This window comes from Cetorhinus maximus, chromosome 11 (assembly GCF_964194155.1).
Source record: "Cetorhinus maximus chromosome 11, sCetMax3.hap1.1, whole genome shotgun sequence".
NCBI classification, from domain to species: domain Eukaryota; kingdom Metazoa; phylum Chordata; class Chondrichthyes; order Lamniformes; family Cetorhinidae; genus Cetorhinus; species Cetorhinus maximus.
This window is the reverse complement of record NC_135889.1, coordinates 110,520,386-110,539,757: the sequence shown is the minus strand read 5'-3', so window position 1 is coordinate 110,539,757 and position 19,372 is coordinate 110,520,386. Positions and strand designations below refer to the sequence as shown.

Here is a 19,372-nt window from a genome sequence, read left to right as displayed (position 1 = left end):
TGTGTCCTTTACAGGCCCACTCTCCTGGCTGGACCATGAAAGTGACTCCCTCAATTTGGACAAGGTCTGGGTCACCCAATATCAGGATCTTGGGGTCCCAGATACTTAATTACGTGTAGGTTTAATGTATTTTTTTTTTTGGTTTTCACCGTGAGTTTGACTTCTATTCTTGCCCACATTTGTTTCCAAGATGAACTTTATTTTCGAAACGTTCTCCCTACCAAAATCCCCTTTTGGGTTTCAGGAATTTTGTGGAACTTGAGATCACTTTCTCACTTAATTAAAATCCCCCCCAAATTCCTCACTTTTCTGCATTGCTTATTGTGTACTCCGAAACCTGGAACTAGCAACAGGCCTGCTTTTGGTTGACCCTGTGTATTCAAATTTTTAAGTGTAAATTTACAGCCGCTCACGTCAGTCTCTCTAACTGCCAGCAAATTTTGACCATCGCAATAAAATTTCAGTGAAGTTGTTTTTAGTTTATACTTGCATGTCACTAAAATTAGCTGTTCCAGTAATGTGCTTGAAAACTTATATTTTTTTACTTTGAAAAATGTTGCTTGCCTGTAGATGGAATTAAGTGGCAGCCTTGATTCAATGTCTTTTGGCTTTAAGTCTGAAGGCTGCTTGGTAGCACAGAACTTGAGTATTGCTGAAAAAAGAGATATGTCAAAGCTTTTCATCTTGCACTTAACAGGACACTTCAAGAATCAATCGCAAGATATAAGGCGAAAACAACAATTTATACTGTATGCGAAGAGAGTGCTGATTGTTGGCAAATGGACTCTGATAGAGATGTTGCCATGGAGATTGCATCATTGGTGACTGACAGTTAACTGCCAAGCATTATTTGAAATTGGCAGATAACTGTCGGTCACACTGTCGGTTACCATCATGAAGCTTTGACATGTCCCTTTTTTTTCAGCAATAGTCAGAAGGTTGAGAGCTCGAACCCAATTCCAGAGACTTGAGCATTTAATCTAGGCTGTCAATGCAGTCTTAAGGGGGTGCTGCATGGTCAGAGGTGCTAGTTTTCAGATGATTGTTAAACTGAGGTCCAATCCACCTTGTCAGGTGAACATAAAAGATCTGGTGCTACTATTTGAAGAAGAGCAGGAGAGTTGTCCTGGTGTCCTGACCACTATTTATCCCTCAACCAAGATCATTAAAACAGATTATCTGGTCACGGGACTCATTGCTGTGCAGATATTAGCTGACACATTTCCTACATTACAACAGTGACTACACTTCAGATGTATTTTATTGACCATGAAGCACTTTGAGACATCATGAAGTTGTGAAAGGCCCTATATAAATGCAAGTTTGTTCATTCTTACAATGTTGCAATTGCCCAGAACCCACCTATTGACCACCCACTTATCTGATGGGTAAATGAACAACTACCCTGGTTATGGCACTGAGATATACCCATCAGAGAAGCTGCACGTTTAATTCCCAATCTGCTGAGTTAACTGGTATCAATTGGACAACAGTTAGTCATTGCATTCAATCTTGACCTTCCATGGAATAGCTTTTTTTTAAAAAGCAGTAGGAATAGGAGCAGGAGTAGATCTATGGCCTTTTGAACTTGTTCTGCCATGCAGGAAGATCATAGTTGATATCCTACCTCAACTTCGCTTCCCTAGTCAATCCCCATGTTCCTTGATTCTCTTAGGAGTCCAAAAATTTATTGATCTTTGTCTTGAATATACTCAACAACCGAGCATCCCCCTGATTTTCTGGGATAGAGAATTCCAAGGATTTATAACCCTCTGAGTGAAGAAGTCTCTCCTTTTCTCATTCCCAAGTGGCTAATCCCTTATCCCGAGACCATGATGTCTTGTCCTAGACCCTCCAGCCAGTGGAAATGTTAAAACCAAGTGACCACAACTAACACTTTATTGTCGTCTTCAAGTCAAGAGTAGGATTAACTTGGCTATGATGTTCCACGTTGTCAAATAGACAACAGTCTCTGTCCAGGATTATGTATCAAGAAAGGTGCAGACTGTACCTTGTATTAGTCAGCTTCAGGGGAAGGGGGGATTGAAATGGGGATATAAAGAAGTCATGCAGCAGAGAGAATTGAGGCCTATCCGTCAAAATTTCCACCTGGAAACAATTTGAGGGCAAGAATACAAATAAAACTTTCGACAGAAACAAAAGACTTATCAAGGCTGCTGATCAATTTGGTTTAAATGATATTGGGAATCCGTAGGGTAGCGTTGGTTTCCCATTGACGACACCAGCCATGTTGCAGAGCCACTTGGTTGAAGGCAGAGCGACACTGACACAAGCCTCTGCCTGCTTGTCTTTCTGGCTGATGCTTTCAGCAGAAAGAAAGAATTCGGTTTGCTTTTAATGCAGTGTGATCTGACAACAAACTAACTAAATTGCTTTGATAATTTGGGAGCTCTGCTGAAGATTTTACATTTTGGTATTGTGTCATCAGCTCCCACTGTGCAGATCCTGCTTGGCCAGCCGTATTTCACAAGATAAATGCACGGCCACACAACGCAAATGCAGCAAAAACTGAAGCGCAATATATTTCTTGGGTATTGCCAGTAAAGGGTATGGATTGTAAAAACTGGTGCTCAGCTGGTTAATTGGAAATGGCGCTCAATTTTGCCTTTGGTTTCAGTTTGAAAGACAATTTTAAACTTGTTTGGTGGCAGTTTTAAACAAAGGAAACGCTCTCAAAAAGGGCACTGTTAAACTTCAATATCTTGTGCCTAGGTCAATGATTTATGGTTATATGTCCAAATAGAAAGTATGTTCTGATAATGTATATTTGTTTTATATAAATTGCTCCAACTCCATGTTATTGGCTATTGCTGTGAAGGTGTGTGGTTTTACTGATGTGCAAGCATTTTTTTCCCTCCTTCTGGTTGTCTGTTCACAAACACCACCACCACCCCCCCCCCCCCCCCCCCCCCCCTCCCCCCAACCCCACTTATTCATTCTCCCCTCTCTCTATTGTGGTATGTGCTGATTATGGTTCCGTGTGTGGCGTCTGGTGCCTCACTAGGTATTCTTGCCGATGACTTGAGAATGGAAGGGAAATGTTTACGGGGGTTAGTTGACATTGGTGGTCATCCCTGATCCTCTTCTAACCCATTTTCCAAAGACACAACTTCCATCTTGGATCACGAGCAGCAGGACAATCCGCTGTGATTTTCATCTACTCGAACAAAAAATGGTGTCACCCCACTCAACTGCTTCACTTTCGATCAACCTACTGGTCTGCATGGTTCAATAGCACTGTAAATGGTGAAGTAAGCTATTGTTTGGAGGAAGGGCTAATTTGTTTTATCAATTTAGAATGGATTGAGGCCTGAGACTGATTTTTGCCTACACCAGAGTCAGTGTTGCATATGCTTTTTCACTTTGTAAAATGCTTTTCAGATACTTTGATGTGAAACAGGCTCTATAAATGCAGAGGTTATTTTTTATTGACAGTTTGTTGCTTTTGTTTGTGAGTGGAGGAAAGTCAATTAGTTTCTATGTGACTCTTCTTCCTGAGAGTAGTCGAGCGTATGATGCTGTTGCTTCAGTTTAATCTGTGTTTATATTTATTGCAGAGAGTCTTTCCCCATGATTCTGGTGGCCAATAAGGTTGATCTGATGCACTTGCGAAAAGTCACAAGTGAACAAGGACGAGAGATGGCTGCTAAGTACAATGTAAGTCTGGAATTTATCAAAGGGAGCTTCATTTTCAATTCTTCCTAACTAGATTAGAAATTTTGAATTTAGTGTTTTATTAATAACAAATTGCTACTGTCTCAATCTGCATGAGAGGTTCTTTATGTCATGAAACCTGTCAAGAAGATATAATACTGTTATTGGAAATTATTTTTTAAACAGAGTTCTAGTGGGGTCTGTGTCTGTGTGTCTTAATTGGATTAAAACCAGCTAGTCTGGGTGCTTTGATGTATAGTAGTTATGAGATGTCAATTAGATAAACATGAGGGTCGAAGGTAAAATGTAAATTTGCATTTGTTAAAAGAAATCATTCGAGACTATGAGTGAAATCTTATACCTAGCTAGAGGATGCCAAGCAATGTGTTTATTTTTTTCAGCTTACTAATAAAATTGGTGGGATGAAAGGATGTTATTTTTAGAAGCGGTAAAGTTAAAAGCCTGGTGATACAATGGAAAATTTACATTCAAAGAGAAAGATGTGTAGAAAGGAGATTGTGTGTAAGGTGAGATCTAACAAGTGTGAGAAGCCTCCAGCCTGTAAGTCTCAAGCTGCTGTCTGGAAGGACCCAGAGCTGAAAGAAACTCATTTTGAATGCAACTGTCCAGGGTGTGCTTTGCCAGGTGTCTCTTTTAAAATCTGAGATTTACTGTTGCCTTAACGGGGGTGTAACTGAGAGTCAGATTAATTAGGGGATTTTTGTAGTTAATATAGTAATTTTGTAGATGTATATGTTTACAATCTTTATTGTATTAATAATGTTTAATTTAGTTTTATAACAACCTCTTGAGACTTGGTAGTCTTATTACTACTGAATTCAAAGCCTGCATCTCAACATTCAAATTGCAAAAATGGGTTATGGCAGTTGTTTCAAGTTTCCCTCTGGGATTTTAACCATAGAACCATAGAGCCACAGAAAAGTTACAGCACAGAAGGAGGCCATTTGGCCCATCTTTTCCATACCAGCCCGAGGACATCCAGGTGCCCTTTCCAATCCAACCTTCCTGCACCCGGCCCATAGCCCTGCAGCTTACAACACTTAAGGTGCAGATCCAGATACTTTTTAAAAGAGTTTAGAGTTTCTGCCTCTACCACCAACTTGGGCAGCGAATTCCACTGTAAATTCCTCTGTGTAAAAAAAAGTTCTTCCTCATGTCCCCCCTACACCTCCTGCCACTTATCTTGAATCTATGTCCCCTGGTTCTAGAATTCTCCATCAAGGGAAACAATTTTATCCTGTCCACTCTATCTATTCCCCTCATAATTTATAAATCGGCCTTTATCATCAGCTGTGTCATAATAAAGCCCAAGTGATATATTTTCCAGCTCTGACCTTCTGTTTATCTATCATTTGTTTATGAACATTTGTTTGAATGGAGAGAGCTTTTGACACTTTGCACGATGGATGGGAACTGTTGGTATCAACACCCCAGAGCGTAATTTGCACCAGACTTGGCAGCCTGAAATAACAGAAATAGGGACTATGCCCTGCCTCAGCTGATCTAATGCTGAAACTCATTCATACCTATAGACTTGACTATTCCAAAGCATTCCTGGCTGGTCTCCCACATTTTACTCTCTGTGAACTTGAGATCATCCAAAACACTGCTGTTTGTGCTCTAACCCTCGCCCAGGTCATGTTTCACCCCTGTGCTTGCTGACCTACATTGGCCCTTGGTCAAGCATTGACGTAATTTTCAAATTCCCATACTTGATTTCAAATACTCACATGGCTTCACCGCTCACTGTCTCTGGAATCTCCTCCAGTCCCAGAATCCTCCGAGATATCTGTGTCCACCTAATTCTGGCCTCTTGAGCATCCTCTGTTTTAATTGCTCCACCATTGGTGGCCCTGCCTACAGTTGCCCAGGCCCTAAGCACTCGAATACCTTTCCTACATTTCTCTGCCTCTGCTTTCCTTCCTTAAGACACTCCTTTGTAACCTAACTTTTGATCAAGCTTACGTATGTTTATAATGCTCCTGTGAAGTACCTTAGGAGTTTCAGTACGTTAAAGGAGCTATATAAATATTTTGTTATTTGTTCATTCACGGAATGTGGCTGTCGCTGCTAGGCCAGCATTTACTGACCATCCCTAATTGCCCTTGAGAAGGTGATGGTAAGTAACCTTCTTGAACCACTGCAGCCTGTATGGTGTAGTTACAACCGCAGTGCTGTTAGGGAGGGAGTTCCAGAATTTTGACCCAGTGACAGTGCAGGAACGGCGACGTAGTTCCTAGTCAGGATGGTGTGTGGCTTGGGAGGGGAACTTGCAGATGGTGGTGTTCCTATGCATCTGTTGCCCTCTTTCCTTCTAGGTGATAGAGGTCACAGGTTTGGAAAGTGCTGTTGAAGGAGACTTAGTGAGTTGCTGCAGTGCATCTTGTAGACGGTACACACTGCTGCCACTGTGTATCAGTGGTGGAGAGAGTGGATGGGATGCTGATCAAGCAGACTGATTTGCCCTGGATGGTGGTGAAGTTCTTGAATGATGTTGGAGCTGCACTCATCCTTGTAGATGGTTGTTGCAATATTGTCTTCAGAAGCAGCACTTGTCCTTAAATGTAGCTGCATACATGTTTTCGAAACAACCACATTGCTCTGTACCTTTGGGCAGAGTAAATGAGATGTTACTTGTTAATGGTGCCACCATCTTGTTCTGATTTGCATGCATGCTGAGCTCCCAACCTGCCTGTTCAGCACAGCACTGTGACAGATCAACATCCAGGAAGGTCCACAGCCAAAGTCATTGAGTGATGATTTTAAAACCACTGCGCAGCCTTTGTGTTGTTTAAGTGTTGCCGCCAGTTCCCTAAGTCTGCCCGACAGCACAAACAGTGAATTTAAAACACTGGCACCTTCATCAGCATTGAAATGATCTACCCATTTGCAGCACTATTTTACTGAACAAAAGATCACTTAATTATTGTCGTGCAGTAGATTCAGTGTGCGAGTTTTGTGCAAGTTTCATCACATCAAAGTTGCATTGTTGCTATGGCCACCAATTTATTTCAACACCATGCTATTTTTAGCTGCCTAGCTCAGTGCTTTCACTTGTGCTCATGCTCCCTATTTGAATGCAAAATCCATCTTGTGGTCACAAAGTTTGAACTTGACTAGAATTAGCCTGCTTTCCTTATTTTTCATTAATTTCATATGTGAATGTTAAACAGAAATATTCTAATCTCTTGGGCACACTAATCTATGTAGCGTCTCAGAGTCATCTGTAACTAATGCATCTCCTCGTTCTGCTTTTGGTGAGTCTGTGCGCTTGCCAATGTGAAGGATGTCACTGCCAAAATTTGGAGCACTATATACCATTCCTGGTACAGTGTCAGTATCAAGTACTTCCAGGTTGGGGTACAGCATGGCTTAGATATACAGTAATATATTCCTCTTTTTGCACTAACAATGTACGTTATTTTGTTTGCCTGTTTCCCACAGCGGTCTTCATAAGTTTCTCCCCATGAAATTGCCAACTTTAGTGCTAATTACACTCCCACCCACTTAAATCAGCCACTGTGGTGGCCATGGCAACAATTTCAGCAAAATTGAGTTGAGAGTAGGTGGGTCACTTCAATTCTGATGAAGGTAGTAGTAGTGATCTACCCAAGATGGGTCATCATTCTCTTTATCCCTCATGATTTACATCCCTCTAATCTTCCTTCAATTACAACCTTCAGTAAGTTCTCATGCCTTAGCATATGGCCAGCCTAGTCTTGTTGCCTTTTCTTGATGATACTCACTACAGTAATGATCTTCCCTCCACCACCATCCTGAGACCTATTACTTTACTCCCGTGTTCTCTCCAACTGATGAAGGTGCCAGTGTTCTAAATTCACCCTGTTTATGTTGAGAGGCAGATGTGCTACCTTGGGGACACTTTATTACATTAAAGGCCCGAAAAGAGATATAAGTTGTTAGGCCAGCCATCTATATTGATAAATGGCGCTAACCATTTGTCATTTCAATTGAAGTCAATTACAAAGGCATTGCTTATCTCACACTGGCTATTTCAGTCAACAGTGGATGAAGGTTGCCATATTGCACAGTATATCAAACAACATACCTGGACCAGGAGCTTCAAGGTAGTTACCCCTTTCATTTTTTTTTTTTGATGGCATCCTACTGGTTGAGGCCCACCTTTGATTTCTTCGGTAGATTGGCCTTGCAGTCTCAGGATTCTTTACCTTGGAGTGCAGTTAAAAGACCATCCTGGAAAGAGATGCAACAGGCGATGCTGTTTAACCCTCTCTGGCAGGCACCAGTTTGCTTTTGTGGCTCCCCTACTTCCCAAAGTATGCACTGCCTCCCTCCAGCCTCCAGAGTGTTGCCATTAGAATAACCAGTAGTAAGTATGCCGTATTACTATCTGCCTCATGTAGTGGAAAAATTGCTATTCATACCATAATATAAGTGGTGGGGGCTGTATTATCAAATTAAAAGCTGATCTGTTTTGTGGGTCCTTGTTTCCAGTGAACTGGACAGAGATGTGTTTTGAAATTCTATTTTGAATGTCATCTGTGACCCTGGAAATCATCAGATCATTTGTGTGCACATAAATGAATTTAATACCGTCCTCCAGGTGAATTTTTGACCCACCACACCAGCTAGCTGCAATATCTCGACAAGATTCAGGGTAAGAATGGCCCCAGTAATCATGCTCTTGTTTTGGTATTCACCGGTAATTTGTTTTTTTTTTTCTTTTTCTCAAGATACCTTACATAGAAACTAGTGCCAAGGATCCACCTCTGAATGTTGACAAAGCCTTTCACGATCTTGTTCGAGTCATAAGGTAGGTACTTGAAATTTGTTCAGTCTAGAGTAACGTTCATCTTTTCCGTGTTCGGTGTGATTTCCTTCTAATGCAGAGACCCCTTGATGATGATGTATAGATGAAAGATAGTATTTATACAATGTGAACTTGGGTGGATGGTGTCTCCAGATTTAAAAGAATAATTGAGGGAAAACTCACATTAAGTTCAGGCCTTTGGGCCTTTCCTTATGAGCTACCAGTTACAATGAAAAACCAACTTCACTTTCTGGAGTGTTTTGTTTTATTCTTCAACCTAAAATCATAGAAATCGTCAAAAGTTTACGACAGAGAGAGGCCATATGTCCCATCATGCCAGTTGACAAAGAGCCACCCAGCCTAATCTCACCTTCCTGCACTAGGCCCGTAACCCTGCAGATCCCAGCTCTTCAAGCAGACATGCAAGTACTTTTTAAATGTGGTGAGACTTTCTGCCTCTACCACTCATTTTTTTCAGTCAGTGAGTTCCAGGTCCCTATCCTCCTCTGGCTGAAAAAAAATGCTTCCTCACCTGACCTCTAAACCTTCTACCAATTGCATTAAACCCATTACCCCCTGGTTTTTGCCCCCCCCTCCTGCTCAGGTAAATAGAGTAAATGGGGTCGGCCCATCTCAACCTCTCATTTTTATACACAATATAAAACTGGGAATGCTGTCTACTATCATTGGGTGCTTGAAAAGCATTTGAAGACAGTGAAGTTTAACTTTTTTCTAAAAAAAGTTGTTGCTATGGTGATGAAAGCTTTCATAGTTTGACTTGTCCATTTGATTCCAAAAAAAAGTAGAGCAATCAGGCATGGAGTAATTCCTCTGCCGCACCTTGATTACTCTATTGCATGGATTTTACAGTACAGAATGGGGGCCAATTGGCCCAACAGGCCTGTGCCACTGTTTATGCTTCATATGAACCTCCTCCCATCTGCTTCATTTAACTCTCCTTGCACATCTTCCTATTGCTTTCTCCCTCATTCATCCTTTTAAATGGGGCATCAAGGAGCCCTAGCAAACCTAGAGCCAGTGAGAATCAGGGAAAACCCTCCACTGGTTACAGTCATACCTAGCACAAAGGAAGACGGTTGTGGTTGTTGGGGGTCAATCATCTCAGTCCCAGTACATCTCTGCAGGAGCTCCTTAGGGTAGTGTTCTAGGCCCAACCATCTTCAGCTGTTTCATCAATGGCCTTCCCTCTATCATACGGTCAGAAGTGGGGATGTTTGCGGGCGATTGCGTAATGTTCAGCATGATTTGCAATTCCTCCAGATACTGATGCAATCAGTGTCCATATACAGCAAGACCTGGTCTACGTTCAGGCTTGGGCTGAAAATGGCAAGTAACATTCACGCCACACTGCACAAATGCCAGGCAATGACCATCTCCAACAAGAGAGAATCTGACCATCGCCCCTTAACATTCAATGACATTACCATCACTGAATCCCCCACTATCAACATCCTGGGAGTTCCTTTGACCAGAAACTGAACTGGACCAGCCATATGGATACTGTGTCTACAAGAGTAGGTCAGAGGCTGGGAATTCTGTGGACAATAACTCACCACCTGACCCCCCAAAGCCTGTCCACCATCTACAAGGAACAAGTCAGGAGCATGATGGAATATTCCCCACTTGCCTGCTTGAGTGCAGCTCCAACAACACTTGAGAAGCTCAACACCATCCAGGACAAAGCAGCCTGTTTAATTGGCACCCCATCCACAAACATCCACTCCCTCCACCACTGACTCTCAGTGGCAGCAGTGTATACCACCTAAAAGGTGCACTGCAGCAACTTACAATGGCTCCATCGACATCACCTTCCAAACCTACGAACTCCACCAGCTAGAAGGACAAGGGCAATAGATGCATAGGAACACCACCAGCAAGTTCCCCACTAAGCCACACATCATCCTGACCTGGAACTATATTGCTGTTCCTTCCCAATCACTGGGTCAAAATCCTTGAACTCCCTCCCTAACAGCACTGTGGGTGTACCAACACCACCATAGGCTGCAGCGGTTCAAGAAGGCAGCTCACCACCACCTTCACTTGGGGATGGGAAATAAATACTGGCCTAGTCAGTGACACCCACATCCCATGAATGAATACATTTTTACAATGTATATTGAAATTTTCTTGATTACTCCATGTGGTTCCATATTCTAACCGCACTCTAGGTAAAGCAGTTTCTCCTAGATCCTTTATTGGACTTGTTACATATCACCCTTCTCTGGCATTTAATAAGAGCAGGAGCCAAATTTTCTTGTGTTCCCCCTACCGTGCACCATCCCACCACCCCCCCCCCCCCCCCCCACCAACCCCTCTTCCCCCAACCCACTTCTCCCCAATAAGAGAACAAAGGAGCCCATTGACCTGAAGTATGAGAATAATGAAACAGTTGGCAAAGGCAGGGCATTAACTCAAGATGTGCTCTTTCTTTTGTATCTAATTCCAAACAGGCAACAAATACCAGAGAAAAGCCAGAAAAAGAAGAAAGCAAAATGGCGTGGAGACAGGACAGCTGGCTCTAACAAACTGCAATGCTCAGTCATGTGACCAAACTCTCTGCCTACTTGAAAGCTGCTATTGTTCAATTCAATAGGAACATTGAAGCCAATGCTAAGCTATGTACTGCCTGTGTGCTACACAAGGACCTTTCAGACTGTGTGCAGTAAACTGTAGCAGTGTTATGTATGCGACAGGGTGACTGTGGGGGAACACTCTCTCCCTCCATGGGACAGGTTTGCACTCTGGATAAGGACCCATCTTGTGAAATGCAAAGGCACCTCGTCTGACGTCACTCGAACTGAATTTGGCAGAGATTGAGCCACTTTCATTTTTTAACTTTAACATTTTTTTTCACCTTTTTCACTTTATGGTGTGCATCAAACTAAAACTGCTGCACTGAACTGAGCTGTCATGTGTCCAACTCCACGCGCGACGTGGCACCTTGCCTCATTTTCCAAGATTCAGGGCGAAGTCACAAAAACCGCCTGGTGGAGAAAGGAAAAGGGATTGGAATGTGAATGAGAGAATTAAATCCATCTGCAGTTGTCTCCTGGACACTGCTTCAAACTTGGCACACAGCAGACTTACAGTCCATAAATTGAACAACTGCAGTTCTCTTTTTTTTCTCTTCCCCCAACCCCATCCAGTTTTGTTTTAAATATAAAGAAAAGCTTCACATTACTTGACCCATTCAATTGTGGCTGCACAATGGCCCATAGTCTGCAACTACTCAATGCAAAATGGAAGACCTTCACAGAAGAGGAGGGGTTTGAAACAGCTCTTTTGTCTTGATTTTTCTTTATGTAATTGTTTAAAATATCTGCACTTTTGTTGGGTTTACAAGCCCATTTTATACTCTCTGTTAAAACTGCACTGCAATTTAATTTGTTTAAAGGAAGTGTTTGTATAAATGGCACCTTTTCTGGTACCAGACATGTGAAAAGGATATTGTTCGAACTGATCAAGAGGGAAATGTTCCCTTTCCCAAGAAAGCAAGCAAACGACAGAAAATAGTCTTTGTTCTCGTGTTGTTTCCCTCTGGCGTGCCGTTTACTGTAGCCAGAGAAAAGGAGCAGCAAGCCACAGACTTGAGCAGCTGGAGCTGAGCTCAGCTCATGAAAACAGACCAGGTGGAATTATCCATCGTTAAGTGGGTAATGCACGGATGGGAGGCAAATTGTGTTTGAAGTTCTGTTTCAATTGCTGCAATATTAGCAGGGAAGTCTGACGTTGGATGCATGTCAAGAAACGTGCAGGAGCTAGCTTACACATGGAAAAGCCAACTCGCCCTCTGAGATCTTTACAGTGGCCTCCAAGTGAAATGGAAAGTGCTAACTTAGTCTTTTGAGGCCTTTCAACATCTTATGGCTTTCACACTACTATTTAGGTCCATGCTTTGGTCATTTTTTTTTTCCAATGAAAGTTTGTTGACCCATCACAGTGAATATTCTGTTACAATTGTTAGTGACTTTACTAACGGCTTAGGGCATTACTCGAGATGTCACTACATTAATGTTATGTAACCAGGGCTGTATGAAACTTCTGCCAGTGGCTGTCATCACTCCAGTGATGTCCAGCTTCTTCCCTTGAAGTCATTGATGTCCAATTGGGAAATCATGCAATTGCTACTGAATTTGGTCTGAGAAAATATAGAATTACAAGTGTTGTTGCCCTTTTTATAAAACTCTGGCAGTTTTATCACATGGATTCGGTTTCAGTTCCAGGCCCAGCCCTTAGCACCAGAAGATTCTACCAGTTGAGAGCTGGGAAAATTCACACTGCTGCAATCTAATTTTACATTTAACTGCTTTTGGCTGAACAACTGTTTCTATGCCTTGCACAAGAGTACACACTAATTGCTATATGACTGACTGTCCATTAATGCCCATAAGAGGACAGACATGAAAATGCAAAAGTGGGAGGTGCCCCAGAGTGCTTCTGTCGATGAAGCATTTTGAAGTGTAGTCACTGTTGTAAATAAACATGGCAGCCAATTTGTGCTCGGAGAGGACACCAGAGAAATTAGGTAAATGACAAGCTAATCTGTTAATGATGTAGTGGGATAACTGCTGGCCATGAGAACGCCCCTGATCTGATTGCATAGGATCTTTTACATCCACCAGAAAGGACAAACTCTGCTTAACATTTCATCTGAAGGTTTGCACAACTGACAGTGCAGCTGTCCCACGGTACTGCACTGGCCTGTCAGTTGAGCTTATGTGCTCAGGTCACTGACGTAGGTCATGTACCAATGACCTTTAGACAGAGGTGCGAGTGCAATCACTGCACGAGGGCTGCCACCGTGCTGGCCTTTAATCTCTGACAGCGGTTCAAATCCAGCCCAGGCCGACAAGAGGAAGTTTGCTTCATGTTGGCTGGCAGGATTTTGATTTGAAATAAGTTCGAACAGACTAACCATCAGCACAAAACTAGCCCTAGCTTAGTAACCATTGGCAATCTCACTCCAAGAGCCCACAGGTTGCTGTGGGGAATACAAAATGATGGCTTACATAACACTGTTTTGATGTTAGGGTAGAGCTGTGTTGTTGGGGCACAGTAGAGTTGACTTGCTCTAAATATGGTAATTGGATCTTTCTGCTCAGTTGGCATTTTTCTGCCAGAATAATTTATTAAGATTCATGATGTTGTGGCATATCTTTGTTAACACAGTCCCTGTATTACATAGTAGGATTGGAAAAGTTGCCTGCAGATTGCGTGATCACAACCAAGCTTTTCCTTGTATTTCGTAATTGCTGCATAGTTACCAAGTGACATGAATTGTTGGCACCAGCTAATTGTTGGTTGCAGTATACCAGTGAATTCAGTAAGTGACACAGTGATGTCTTTAGAACATCAGTACCTTTTTAAAGTGCAATTTGGTATCTATATCCATTCATTAAATTGTTTACACAACAGTTTAAAGGGATGACGACACCCCTTCAGTATCTGGTACCAGAGAGGAAAAAGGGCTTGGAATTTTGGACTACACCTTAACTGTTTGAGTACCACACTAGTGGAAAAACCCACAGAAGGTCATGTTTCCAACGCTTTGACTCCACTGCCATAACTGTTCCTCGTAGCGGATTGTCGTTCTAGTGAAAAGTGACATTTAAGGGTTAACCATGGCATCGTGTGCATTCATTTGTAAGATGAATTTGAACAGGTATGAAGACAACAGCCATCTGAATTTATTGGCTACTGCTGTACTTCCAAGTTCATTGGAGACTTAGAGGTTTTGTGTGTGGTATATTGAATTTTGTGACCTTCATTGCAAAAAAAAAAAGAAAAAAGGTTTTAAACAAGCGATGTAATATTTTAATAAAATTCTAACTGGAGAAGTGGTATCTGTGAAATTGTTTTGAGTAATTTACATGTGCAGTTATGAGTAGACTGAATCAACCAATTCTTATTTCTGTCAAACCTGTTCTTGGGTTTTGACATGGGATATTTTTCTTCGCATGATCTATGTGAATTTAATCATAATACCAAACTAATTGTCTAAACTGTCTGGGACTGAAGTTCTGCTGTTGGTATATGCTGGAGACATGGGAGTAGGAGTAAGCTATTCGGCCCATTGAGCCTACTCTGGCATTTAAACAGATCATGGCTGATCATCTACCTATATACCATTTTTCCACACACTCCCCAAATCGCTTGGGCCAGGATTTTCCCCCCGTTGGGGGCGAAGTTGAAGGGCAGGCGCGCTTCCAATCGGCCCGCCCAATCGGGGGCGCGGCGCCATTTTACGTAGGCAGGCCAATTAAGGCCTGCCTAGCGTGATGCTATGCGCTTCCTGTGCGGGAGGGGGAATCCCAAAATCAAGAGTGCACTCTTTCGCGCATGCACACAAAAGAGCGCACTCATCTCCCTGAGGCTAAGTGCAGCCTTGGAGATTGGCTCTAAATGTAAAAAAGCCAAAAATAGAAAAATAAAATTTCCCTAGCATGTCCCCTCATGTGATACTGTCACATAAGTTGGGGCATGTCCATAATTTTTACAGAAACTTTAAAATTTTTAAAAACCTACATGAAACCTCATCCCGCCCGTGGATGAGTTTTCATGCTTTTTCTAATTCCCGCCGGGGCTCCTGGTCTGCCCACCGACCTTAAGGTTGGATGGGCAGGTCCATTAATTAGCTAAATGACTCTGTCAATGGCCTCAATTGGCCATTGACAGGTCGGCGGGCGGGCAGCTGAATTTACTGAGTCCCCGCCTACCGGAAAATCTAAATGGGGCGCGGTGATGTTGGGAGCTCCGTCATTTTACTCGTTGACGAGCAGGCCCCGCCTCCCACTCGCCGACGGGAAAATCCTGTCCTTGATTTCATTAGTATCCCAAAATCTATTGATTCTGTTTTGAACATGTTCCATGATTGAGCTTCCACAGCTCTCTCGCATAGAGAAATCCAAGGATCCACCACCCTCATGAGTGAAGCAATTCCCCCTCGCCTCCATCTTAAATGGCCTGCCCCTTGTTCTTAGACCGTGTCCTAAGACGGTTGGCTAAAGCATTTATGTTTATCTGAGAATTCTGCCCATGTCTTGCTCATGTCTACCTGCTATATCTAGGGATCGATGGGAATAAATCAAGACACAATAGGGTGCTGACTCTATCGCCTGTTTTCCACTATCATACACTCCAGGGTGTGAGTCTTGACTTTGTAATAAACACCAAGTTCAGTTGTTTGTCTTTCATTCTGTTTCTTCTGGCACCAAGTCTCTGCTGTGGCTGGAAAAGATCCACTTTTAATGGCACGTGGCAGGTCTGCCTTCACTCAACTGCTGAGCAAGTGAGAGAGTAACACTTCATTGTTTAGCTTGAAAGTAGATATTTCACTCTTGTGAGAATATTTTTTTTTTAAAAAATGAATTAAAAAGTTGAACTGCTTATTGCTTAGTCTGCAGAGGATTCTACGTTTTTTGTTTGGCCTAGTGCCATTGTTACCCAGCTATGCCCTCCGTAGTTCAGGCAAAGTGCCAATGTAGACGGCAGACTCTATCACATCTGTTACTCCGTTGCAGATGGCCTGGGAAACTAGCCCAGGTTCCAAGTGTAGGACTGTGCAGCGGCTGTTTCTGTTCAATGGGCGGAGTTGGGTAACAAAAACATAGTTCCCAGGTTGTTGTTAGAACTGTAGCAATTTTGACTGTATCATCGACCCACTTCAGTTGTGGCGCACTGTTCCCTTTTGAGCTTCAGCTTTAACTGCAAGTGACATTAAGTAGGAAATTCCTTCCCGTCTGGCATTTTCTCCCATACCTGCCAGCATTTGCTTTTAGTCATGCAAAATGCTCTTTTTTTTTCTCACCAGTTTCTCATTAAGTAGCTTTCATGTTGGCATTGAAATAAAATAGCACGAGACTGGCAAATACTATTCATCATCTGCTAAAGATTTGTAAATGTTGGTGAGTCAGTGAATGTGAAATCTTAAATTCTCTGAGGTTAATGGGAGCATGGTAGTTTATTTAGCAGAATGCACTGCATTGAGAGCATGGATCCATTACCAGAGCAGGAATGGACTTTGCTTGTTAAGATATTTAGCATTTTTGCATCAAGATGGTTTACTATTTGTTTTTTAAATTATAGTTAATTGAGTTAAAAATGACATACCGACAGTCTGCTGAGCATGGAATAGTGATGTAATTGGAAGCTATTCAAATCTATGACCTTCACATGCTCTTGCTAGCTAATAGTGGAAAGGCCAAATGGAGGAAGAATTTAAGGAGATGTGGACAGTTAAATACTGAGGATAAGTTCTCTGCACTGACTCTGCAGTTTCAGATGTGGAGGAAGAGGATCATGAAACTGTACCTCCCTCATGGCTGATACAAGGAGGCCTGATTAGTTGATATGAATTAATATCCTAATCTTGCTTTACAGCTTAAATACAAATCTTAAAATGCACAACACTTGAGACCGTGTTGTGGGGTTGATGGTTCAAAGGTTTCTGTTCGCTGGCTTCCTCTCGGGTAAGGCAGTAGGAATCTAAAGTCTTTGTTCACAGAGCATTTAAGCACCAGTGTGGTATCTGAATGGAATGTACCCCTCCTTCATGTGTCTAAATAGACCATAGAACATGACTAACAACCTCATGTCTCCTGTTGTCTGGATCTCTCGGCAGCTTTTCCAAAAAGGGCGTGCGCTGTCAACTGATTTTCTGCAGCAGGTCCAATATAATTAACTCATTAGCTTAGGCAGTATTCCTGCACCACTTTCAAAATATATTGCAGGATCACAGTTTCATTTTTCTCAGTCTGCAATCTAAGCAAATATGTATTTAAATAAATGTATATTTGTGTACGTTTGTTCAGCGATTTTTTTTTTAAACCTATTTACTACTGTTTAGATTCTGTCAGAATACCCTTAAAAAAAAAGGTGCTTCAATGTTGTTTCCACTACGTAGTGCACACAAAGACAATGATTCAAAATAGGTGAAGGGGCAGCAAGGGGCAGGGCTTCCCTATCGGTAGAGCAAACTTGGAAAATTCATGCTAATATTCAAATGTTAACTCCTTGTAAAAATGTTCATATAATGGTTACAGCACAGAAGGAGGCTGTTCAGTCTGTCATGTCCATGTTGGCTCCCTGCAAGAGCAACTAAGCTAGTCCCACTCTCTTGCCATTTCCCTGTAGTGCTGTAAACGTTATCTCTTCAGGTGCTTATTAAATTCCCTCTTGAAAGCCACAATTGAAGGTGCCTCCACTCTCATGCAGGACATTCCACTTCCTAACACTCACTGCACGAAAATGGTTTTCCTCATGTCACCGTTGGTTCTTTTGCCATGCAACTTAACTTGGTGCCCTCTGCTTCTCGCCCTTTCTGCCAATAGGAACAGTTTCTGTCTACTCACTCTGTCTCAGCCCTTCATGATTTAAACATCCCCAAGAAATCTCCTGTCAAAACAAAAATAAAAATACCTGGAAAATCTCAGCAGGTCTGGCAGCATCTGCGGAGAGGAACACAGTTAACGTTTCGAGTCCGTATGACTCTACAACAGAACTAAGTAAATAAGTAATAAAAACAAAAAACTGCGGATGCTGGAAATCCAAAATAAAAACAGAAACAGAAATACCTGGAAAAACTCAGCAGGTCTGGCAGCATCGGCAGAGAAGAGCACAGTTGACGTTTCGAGTCCTCATGACCCTTCAACAGAACTAAGTAAAAATAGGAAAGGGGTGAAATATAAGCTGGTTTAAAGGGGGGAGGGGAGGGGGGGGGGGGGGGGGTTTGTTGGGACAAGCAACCAGTGATAGGAGGAGATAACCAAAAGATGTCACAGACAAAAGAACAAAGTATTGAAGGTGGTGACATTATCTAAAGGAATGTGCTAATTAAGAGTAGAGAGCAGGACAAGCAACGTACAGATAGCTCTAGTGGGGGTGGGGTGAAATAATACTAAAAGGGCATAAAAGGTATAGATAAACAATGGGTGGAAATATGTTTTAAAATAATGGAAATAGGCGGGAAAAGAAAAATCTATATAAATTATTCGAAAAAACAAAAAGGAGGGGGAAGAAACGAAAAGGGGGTGGGGATGGAGGAGAGAGTTCAAGATCTAAAATTGTTGAACTCAATATTCAGTCCGGAAGGCTGTAAAGTGCCTAGTCGGAAGATGAGGTGTTGTTCCTCCAGTTTGCGTTGAGCTTCACTGGAACAATGCAGCAAGCCAAGGACAGACATGTGGGCATGAGAGCAGGGTAGAGTGTTGAAATGGCAAGTGACAGGGAGGTCTGGGTAATGCTTGCGGACAGACCAAAGGTGTTCTGCAAAACGGTCACCCAGTCTGCGTTTGGTCTCTCCAATGTAGAGGAAACTGCATTGGGAGCAATGAATGCAGTAGACTAAGTTGAGGGAAGTGCAAGTGAAATGCTGCTTCACTTGAAAGGAGTGTTTGGACCCTTGGACGGTGAGGAGAGAGGAAGTGAAGGGGCTGGTGTTGCATCTTCTGCGTTTGCATGGGGAGGTGCCTTGGGAGGGGGTTGAGGAGCAGGGGGTGATGGAGGAGTGGACCAGGGTGTCACAGAGGGAATGATCCCTACGGAATGCCGCCAGGGGGGGTGAAGGGAAGATGTGTTTGGTGATGGCATCATGCTAAGTAAGCGGAAATGGCGGAGGATGATCCTTTGAATGCAGAGGCTGGTGGGGTGATAAGTGAGGATAAGGGGGACCCTATCATGGTTCTGGGAGGGAGGAGAAGGCTTGAGGGTGGATGCCCTTTAAATCGGCTTATATTTCACCCCTTTCCTATTTTTACTTAGTTCTGTTGAAGGGTCATGAGGACTCGAAACGTCAACTGTGCTCTTCTCTGCCGATGCTGCCAGACCTGCTGAGTTTTTCCAGGTATTTCTGTTTCTGTTTTTGTT

The 19,372-nt window shown here is 42.6% G+C and overlaps 1 protein-coding gene across 4 annotated transcripts in view; it reads left to right on the top strand.

The window, feature by feature from the left end:
* The window catches only part of mrasa (muscle RAS oncogene homolog a), a 52,857-nt gene extending 38,507 nt beyond the window's left edge, over nucleotides 1-14,350 (top strand). For all 4 annotated transcript variants that reach the window (XM_078552600.1, XM_078552599.1, XM_078552601.1 and 1 more), the window contains exons 4-6: nucleotides 3,579-3,678; nucleotides 8,412-8,491; nucleotides 10,960-14,350. In XM_078552600.1, coding sequence (XP_078408726.1) covers nucleotides 3,579-3,678; nucleotides 8,412-8,491; nucleotides 10,960-11,056 — 277 coding nt within the window. In that variant the 3' untranslated portion in view covers nucleotides 11,057-14,350. The remainder of the gene's footprint in view (nucleotides 1-3,578; nucleotides 3,679-8,411; nucleotides 8,492-10,959) is intronic.
* The last annotated feature ends 5,022 nt before the right edge of the window (nucleotides 14,351-19,372 follow it).